This window comes from Penaeus chinensis, chromosome 4, assembly GCF_019202785.1.
Source record: "Penaeus chinensis breed Huanghai No. 1 chromosome 4, ASM1920278v2, whole genome shotgun sequence".
NCBI lineage: Eukaryota > Metazoa > Arthropoda > Malacostraca > Decapoda > Penaeidae > Penaeus > Penaeus chinensis.
This window is the reverse complement of record NC_061822.1, coordinates 10,412,467-10,421,597: the sequence shown is the minus strand read 5'-3', so window position 1 is coordinate 10,421,597 and position 9,131 is coordinate 10,412,467. Positions and strand designations below refer to the sequence as shown.

Below are 9,131 nucleotides of genomic sequence, written 5' to 3'. Positions count from 1 at the left end.
TTCAGATCAAGATAGCTTTATTGTATAAATAAATATCAAATATTTGAGATCTCGTAGGATGGAATGAATGGGAAGTGTCCGAGCTCAGTCCTATTAAGCCTGTCTTTATATATTACTGAAGTAAAGCGTATTTTATTATGCTTTACCGTGGTAATAACTATGCGATATTCGAGTAAGAAATAGCAATTCGTTGTCGTGTTTTCACTCATTAATACACACATACTTATAAATTGCAAACATACAGCTTTAGACATTTATACACATACGCATATGCTTGCTCACTATTTATCGAAATATACATATATACATTATCATTCTTTCATTTTATATCCGAACCTGCGTACAGTTAAAATTTTAAATCTACCGTTGTGTTTACTAAATACAATTAACACAATCAATGGAATTATTTAGCGAAATAAATTAAACTGATAAAAAAGTGTAAACTAAAAATGAAGCTATTTCAGTTAAACGATAAATTAAAATCTACATTCCTTAATGTCGGATTCATAAATATAGATATGGTAACTAGAAGAAACCTCAGGAATGACACATTAATAGGAATAATTTCATCCATACCAAAAAAGGATAATATATCACATACACAAGCCCAGGAGACGGCAAGCGGAAAGAGAGAAAAAAAGAAATATAGAAGTAAAAAGAGACAAAGAAAACGGACATTTTAAGCCTAGGAGACGCTCGGACTTAGAGGGCGAACTATGATAAACCTATGAAATGTTGTTTATCCGAAGTGAAAGTTGTTGGAGAAGGACTGGCGACCGAAGGATCCTCCCTGTCGGCTCGAAGGACTGTTGAAAGACACGGGCTTTCCGACAGGGGCCCGTCTGCTGCCTCCACTGGGGACGATAGCGACGTCGGCGCAGTTGCGGAACATGACGGTCTGTGGCTTGAACTGGGCTGGAAATAGCATGAGACTGTTAATGCAATGAATGGGATAAAAAAGTAATATGAGGAAAGGAAATATCAGTTACCGAAAGTCAGAAAAACAGAAAAAAGACATGAAGTAGCATTGCGTAGTTAACCTATACCTGCTTGTAAAAACAATCCTTTCCGAAAATAAAATTACCCACTCGTCGAGAGCGTCATTCAAATGAGGACGTACTTATACTTTATAGATTTAATAATCTACAGTATCAGTTGACATTATCTCAATAAAGACCAAACAATGAAAAAAAAAATCGACAGAATAGCATAACATAATATACACACACATACACACACACACACACACACACACACACACACACACACACACACACACACACACACACACACACACACACAAGCACAAGCACACGCACGCGCACATACACATACACACACACACACGTACGCGCACACACATACACAGAATCGACAGGACCATACCATGTGCCCAAACAAAAAGAAACTCAACAATCGACCGATGCCATATAAAACAAAACAAAACAAAAATAAAACGATAGAATTTAAACAAATATTAAACTAATAAAAATATGAAAAATATAATGATACAAAATAATAACAATCGTTAATAAATAAATAAATAAATGAAAATAAAAACAATAATAAGAAATATCAACAACGACATGCAAACATAACTAAGAAAATCAGAATCCGCAATAATTTCGTACCGGCGTTATTCGTCATCTGGATAACGCACTGGTCGCAGCTAACGCCAGCTGGGAGGACGGCCTTGAAACGCAATTGCTCGGGGCTGTCATAGGGCGCTGAGATCTTGAACTTTGTGGTAGACTGGCCGGCAATTTGCAAGGGGTACCTGTGGTGATTAAATGGGGGGTTGAGTATGGTAGTTCATTATTCAGTCATTTGTGGTAGAAGTGGAATGGTAATTAGCGGTAAAAAGGAGGAGCGGTGTTAATGGTGGTGATTATTCGGTGATGTATGTGAGAAAATTGTGAAAGGGAAGGATAAATTTCAAATTTGGGGGGGGGGGGAAGTTGCAGTGGTTTGGTAATTGAAAGTTAGAAGGAAAATGGAAAAAAATACAAATCATAAGGATAGGGAAAGATAGAGGACGGAAGATAGAAACAAGGAAAATGAAGAGATTAAGAAAAAAGCGAAGTAAGGAGAAGGGAAATGGGCTGAAAAAAAAAAAATAATAATAATAAAAAAAATAAAACATGACAGAGTATACAATTTAATAATAATTAAAGAGGGTAAAGACTTTGATAGATCAAAAACAGTAATAGCTACCCTAAATAGTACCCTAAAACTACCAAATAAAGTAATATAAACAAGAATATAAAAGACTTCTAATAAAAAATACTATAAATAATCAAAATGAGGGTACATGTTGGGGTCATTTCAGGTTTTCTCTTGGTATATCCTTTTTGTGGCGCTGAATTAAGCTTTTTCTTAGATGATCAGAGTGATTATGAAAGATGCGTAATATGTATATATATATATATATATATATATATATATATATATATAATCTCTATATAAGGTTTTATATCAATATATCCTTGTCCTGCCGCTAAGCTCTAGCCGTGTGGTAACAATAAAACCTTAGCGACTTCTACCATATACAGCCATGGTAATTAATGTTAATAACCTACACACCGAATTAATATTTCAGAAGTATCATTTACCTACGTCGAGAACAGGGATGAAAATAAGATCTAAGCACAAGACGGACGACTGGACTGATAAATACTCACTGGTCAAGGCAGCTCTGAGTCACGGGGGTGTTGATGTCGTTGTTTGGGCAGAGCTTCAGCTGAACGTAACCGCCGTGGCTTCGGGTAACGTTCACGTGCACCTCGATGGTCTGGCACGTGAGGAAGGGAGAATGGTGGAATTAAAGGCCGTGTTTTGTGGTGTTCGGTTAGTTATTGTTGTTTGATTTGTTTCTTCTATTTTTTTTTTCTTTTTTTTGTTTAGAGCTGTGTTATTTTTTATTTTAGTTTTCTTCATTTTGCGCTTCCTGTGTTATATTTCAGGTTTTTTATTTATTTATTACACCCCTCTCTCTCTCTCACACACACACTCTCTCTCTCTCTCTCTCTATCTTTGTCTCTATCTCTATTTCTATCTCTATCTCTCTTCTTCCCCTTTTTTTAACCATCCACTTCCTTTCTTCTCATACTCTCCATGTCTCTCCCTTCGTCTCATACTCTCTCATTCTCCCTCCCTCTCCATTCCCTCCTCTATCCCCTTTCCTTCCCCTCCTCTCTCACCTCTCCTTCGCTGTAGGTCCTGGTGATGATGCCTGTGGCCCAGACGCCCCCTGCCTCATGGGGGTGTGGAGGCGGGCTGTCGATGCTGTCACCACAAGGAGGGCACTTACGACCGCCGTTCTCGTTGCAGATGAGGTAGTCGTCATCACGGTGCTCGGGGAGGGCGGAGAAGCCCATCCTCCACATGACGTTCCTGGCTGGAGGGTCCTGCATCGACATGTGGCAGCTCGTCTGGAGGAGGAAGAGGTAGGCGTTGAGGGAAGAGCGGCAAGGAGGGAACGAAATGTTGCTTTGTCGCTTAATGTGTTTGTGGCGAAAGGCGAGAGATGAATGGACTGCTAGGCGTGAAGTTACTTAACTAAATAATGAATCAAGAATAATCATGGTGAGTCTAGAAAAAGATGGGGTATTTCAGTGCTACAAAATTTATATCAAAACTGTCGGCCATTTAACTAGGACGATTAATTAATAGATACATTGGTATTTGTGAAAGCTAAGCGACGAGATAAGATTGTTGTTAATGATAATGATAATGATGATGATGATGATAACAAGAATAGCAATAATGAAGTTGTCAGTATTGCTGTTGCTGATATTTGATGTAAATAAGTACAATCATGGGAAAATAACGACAATATGTATAACTACATCTATAATCATATTTATAAAATCAACACAGTAATATCAATACCATAAAAATAATAACAGTAATAACAACTAACAAAGACTGATGATAAAACAACAACACCCAAAACAAAAACAGCAACGACAACACCAACAGATGACAAGAGCAATGAGCGCCGGCCACGAGCACGCAGCTGGGATTAAAAAAGGTCCCAGCCAGGGAAGACAGTGAAAGGAGGAGCTCCGTCTAGGAAGCGCTGAAGGACAGGGTCGTGGCCAAGGTCGTCCCTGGCTGAGCTCTGTCTGGAGGAGTCGTGGCCGTAGTCCTAGGAGAAGTGGTGGTGGTCGTAGGTAACACAGGAGTGAATATTAGGCATTGAATTTCAATGCATGATGGAGAATGTGGTGGAACATAGTCTTTAGTAGTGGTAGTAGTAGTGCAGCAGTAGCAACGGTAATAGTAGTAGTAGTAGTAGTAGTAGTAGCGGTGATAAGACTAGTAGTAGCGACAATAGTATCAGTAGTAGTAACGGTAGCAACAGTAATGGCAGTAGTAGTAATAGTAGTAGTAGTAGTAGGCGTAGCAAGAGTAGTTGTTGTTGATGCTGTTGTGGTAGCAGCAGGAGAAGCACCAGGAATATTAGCAGCAGTAGTAAAGGTAACTGCAGAAATTGTAGTAGTGGTAGGAGTAATAAAATTAGTAGCAGAGGCAGCAGCAGTAGTATCAGTATTTGCAGTAGTGATAGTAGTTATCAGTAATGGTAGCACTAGTTGTAATAGTAGCAGTAATAGTAGTAGTAGTAGTAGTAGTAGTAGTAACAGTAGTAGTAATAGTAGTAGTAGTAGTAGAAGTGGTAATAGTAATATACGTAGTAGTAGTAATAAATGAAGTAGTAGCAGTAGCATCAATAGTAGTAGTAGTAGTAGCTGTTGTTGTTTTAGTACTAATAGTGGTAAAGTAGTAGTAATATTAATATTGTTAGTAATAGAATCATTAGTAGTAATAGTAACAGTAGTAGTAGTTGTGATGATAGTAATAGTAGTAATTATAGTAGTACTGGTACTAGTACCAGTAGAAGTAGTAGTATCAATACTATCAATAGCAGAATCAGTAGTAGTTGCAGTAGTAATAGTAGTAGTAGTAGAAGTAGTAACAGTAGTAGCAATAATAGCAGTAGTAATAAGCTTGCACGAAGCTGCAAGATGACGGGAGTGGATCTGATAGTTCATGGGAGAACAGTCCAATTGGAAATTTTGAATTTTGTATTTTTCTGGTTACTGGAAATATGCACTGAGGTATATTTGGAGACTGAACAAATGTTAATTATTGCCAGATGTTTGATAGCTGAAAGGACATGCCACGTAACCAGATAGAGCGAGCTGGTCATAAAAGCGAGAGTCGACAGCAGAAGCAGGTCAGTCTGCTAACGAAAGACCAGGAGCGAAATACGCGGCCAGACACCGCGGCGGCCATAACAGACAGCGGGGAAAGAACGCGGGCAGCCAGCCAGCGGAAGAGCGAATGAAAGAGCGGGCGCAGCGGGTCGGGCAGACGGCGGGTGCCCACGACAGGTGAGCCGGGCAGACGACGAGTGAGAGCGGCCCGGCGGTGCCCAGGGGGAAGGAGGGCGGCCGGGGCGCAACACGGCCAAGGCGACTCGCGCCCAAGCACTTTCCCCGCGAACGGCTGCCCTCCTTCCTGCTTCCCTCCGCCTCCTCCCCCTTGCGCGGCTCCGTTGCCTGCTGCGCTTGCCTCTTGGCCGCTGTCTTGTTTCTTTGGTCTTTTTTTGGCTGTCGGAATCTGCGCTACTTTGCGCTTCATTCTGATGAAATGAAAAGGAAAGAGATGAAACGCAGCCGTGAGCCAGACTTAGAGGGGAGCTATTTCGATGCCAGACCGTTGGCACGGACGCAGACGAAGGGAGGGGAGCTGGTGACATCAAAGAGATGCCGCAGACGCAGAGAGGAGAGAGTTGATATCAAAGCGGTGACGCAGACGCCGAGAGAAGCAAGGCTGGCCGTTCCCTCAAAGAGAAACCCGAAGACCAAGGTGTTGTGTACTCGGCCCTTACATAATAAACCGCCGTGGCTTGTTGGCACCAAGGTCAAGGTTAACTCAATATTTTCTGTTTATTTTCATGTCCCATGCTGTTTATTTGATTTGGAGTCGCGGTGAGTAATACACAGCCTTTTACCATTAATTCGGATACTGAGTTTCAAATCTGAATATTCACCCAAATACAAGAAACAAGGACTTCAATTAACAGCATTTTCTTTATCCATGAAAATGAAAAGTTCTGAATTCAAAAGAACCACCTAGTCTAAGGCAGGAACAAGAACAAAAAACACAGATAGAATGACAGCCAGAAATCAATTTCCAGTTTGACAAAAATAACGATTAGGAAGAAATATAAAAAGGATCAGAGAGTCACCGCCATTGAAAATTGCTAATCGATTTTGAAAAGATAAGTTTCTTAGTAACGCAATGATATAACGCTAATACTTGACGATATCTTATATTATTGGCAACATCTTAATATCAAAACTAAATAAAATTCAGAACAAGAGGCGTCTGGCATTATTTTTCAGGAGGATCATTGACATATATTACACCTGTGCATGACCTCCGAGCCTTAGACCCAACGGCCATCATGCAAGTCAGGTTACACACGATTGCTTCAATAGGCCGCTTTAACAATAGTGTAAATCATGCAAAGACTGATCATGAAATAAAAAAAAACCCAAAGGATGGTACTTAAGAATACTTAAGCTCGAATAAATATAATCAGCTGATCGTTTCAAAATGTGTTTGCATGTTACAAGTTCTCATGGTGACAGTGCATTTTCATCCTAAAAAAAGAATCAATAGAAAAACTTGAATTCATGTTTGAAAATTGTCTGTTCACTGTGCAACGCAAAAGCATTCAATATAACAAAAAAAAAAACATCAACAATAGTTAAGCGTTGGTACTCAATAATGCACAAAGTTTGCGCATATGCATATATATATAAGCATATACATATATGTGCATGTATATATGTGTGTGTGTGTGTATATATATATATATATATATATATATATATATATATATATATATATGTGTGTGTGTGTGTGTGTGTGTGTGTGTGTGTGTGTGTGTGTGTGTGTGGAGAGAGAGAGAGAGAGAGAGAGAGAGAGAGAGAGAGAGAGAGAGAGAGAGAGAGAGAGAGAGAGAGAGAGAGAGAGAGAGAGAGAGAGAGAGAGAGAGAGAGAGAGAGAGAGAGAGAGAGAGAGAGAGAGAGAGAGAGAGGGAGGGAGGGAGGGAGAGAGGGAGAGAAAGAGAGAGGGAGAGGGAGGGGGAGGGAGGGGGAGAGGGAGAGAGAGAGAGAGGGACAGAGACAGGGACAGGGACAGATACAGATACAGAGAGAGAGAGAGAGACAGACTGACAGACAGAGACACAGACAGATAGACAAAGAAAGACAAACAGACAGACAAGGGCATACAAACACGAACAGAGAGAGAGAGAGAGAGAGAGAGAGAGAGAGAGAGAGAGAGAGAGAGAGAGAGAGAGAGAGAGAGAGAGAGAGGGACAGAGACACAGACAGAGACACAGACAGAGACACAGACAGATAGACAAAGGCAGACAAACAGACAGACAAGGGCATACAGACACAAACAGAGAGAGAGGGAGAGATAGATAGATAGATAGATAGATAGAGAGAGAGAGAGAGAGAGAGAGAGAGAGAGAGAGGGAGAGAGAGAGAGAGAGAGAGAGAGAGAGAGAGAGAGAGAGAGAGAGAGAGAGAGAGAGAGAGAGAGAGAGAGAGAGAGAGAGAGAGAGAGAGAGAGAGGGGGGGGGGCAGGGACAGGGACAGAGACAAAGACAGTGAAAGAGACAGACAGAGACACAGACAGATAGACAAATGCAGACAAACAGACAGAGAGAGAGAGAGACAGACTGGCAGACAGAGACACAGACATAAACTGAGAGACAGACAGCAAGAGAGAGAAACAGTTTGAAATATAAGTAATGGTCAGAGGGATAGACAGAGAGATAGATGCACAGACATATAGACAGACGGGCTATAGAAATATACAGTCAGATAAACGGATATGTTGATAAAAAAAAACGACTGACTTAGGGACAGATGAAGTAGCACGATAACCAGACAGATAGATGCACAGACATATAGACAGACGGGCTATAGAAATATACAGTCAGATAAACGGATATGTTGATAAAAAAAAACGACTGACTTAGGGACAGATGAAGTAGCAAGATAACTAGACAGATAGGTAAACAAAGCGTAAATTCCAAACGTAAAGGAAAGAGACAAACGTAACTCTCAAAGAATAGCGAATGTGAAGTATAAGGAACAAGCTTGCTTCCAAACTCGTTCTATTTAGCACTCGCCGCCGACATTACTTCCCGCGGCCGCCGACAGCAACTTGCTTTCGTCAGGCGAGAGGGAGGTCGGGTCAGTTCCTCACTCTTATCGCTCGTCCATCTTGACGTTTATGTTCGTCTGGTTGTTTCGTCAGAGTTATTGTCATGGTAACAGAGATCTTAGTCCGTAGGTGCTTGCTAATGTTACTGCTATAGTCGCTTAGATACTTGGAACTGCCGTAATAAAACTTACCTGAGCAATAAGCGTCACGGCTAACAGGAGTGCGAGAGACATGACTGCAAGGCGGCACAGCTTCACGGGCACTTTGCGTCAAAGGAGTTTCCTCCGTCGTGTTGTTTCGAAAGTCTTGACGTGTATGTCTACCCTCGGAGAAGAACGAAATCACCGTTTCCCAGTAAAGAAGTTTTCACTTGAACTTCTTCCAGAGTGTGTTTTTTTCCTCAGGTGTTGGAGTTGGTGCACTCGCTGGAAACTCCCGGCAGCGTCTGGCCGCGCGATCTGTCTCAGCTCGCCTCGTTACGTTGCCGTCGGGCCATCCGATGACGTCACGGCGTAGTGGAGTGACGTCATGCGGGAAACGTTTGGAGATTGGGGCGTTCGTGATGACTCGGAAGACGTCGTGACAATTTTTTTTTTTTTTTTTTTTATTAACTTTAACTTGGCATTTATTCTTACACTGACGGGGTCTCGCCACTTGCTGTGACCGGACCTCGTTCGTGTCACAAGATTCCCAAGACGATGGCGGAAGATGCGGAGACGCTCGGGATCATGAAGCCGTGTTATTGGCGAGCTGAGGAGCGAGGGTCAGGGGCAACCACCTCTGCTGCCACCTCCTTCGCTCGATGTTCCTGCCGGGGGAGACCTTCTCTTTCATTATCTTTGCTTCTGAAAACCTCTGGAAAAACAGCTGTCATT

At 41.6% G+C, this 9,131-nt stretch overlaps 1 protein-coding gene across 2 annotated transcripts; it reads right to left on the bottom strand.

The window, feature by feature from the left end:
* On the bottom strand, positions 1-8,719 carry LOC125024984. 2 transcript variants are annotated; one of them, XM_047612798.1, is made up of 5 exons: positions 8,448-8,719; positions 3,201-3,431; positions 2,682-2,791; positions 1,632-1,777; positions 1-915 (listed from the first exon to the last, which is right to left on the bottom strand). In XM_047612798.1, exons 1-5 carry the CDS (start codon positions 8,487-8,489, stop codon positions 740-742), a joined length of 705 nt encoding a protein of 234 aa, XP_047468754.1. In that variant the 5' UTR covers positions 8,490-8,719; the 3' UTR covers positions 1-739. The 2 variants fall into 2 exon arrangements, with proteins under 2 accessions (XP_047468754.1, XP_047468755.1); XM_047612799.1 differs by lacking the exon at positions 8,448-8,719 and adding an exon at positions 5,015-5,100.
* Between the last annotated feature and the right edge of the window lie 412 nt (positions 8,720-9,131).

Coding starts and splice junctions, on each gene's coding strand:
- LOC125024984 (XM_047612798.1), bottom strand. CDS start 8,489: ATGTCTCTCGCACTCCTGTTAGCCGTGACGCTTATTGCTCAG. Junction 1,778..2,681: donor ACTCAGAGCTGCCTTGACCA/GTGAGTATTTAT, acceptor TAATCACCACAG/GTACCCCTTGCAAATTGCCG. Junction 916..1,631: donor CCAGATGACGAATAACGCCG/GTACGAAATTAT, acceptor TGCTATTTCCAG/CCCAGTTCAAGCCACAGACC.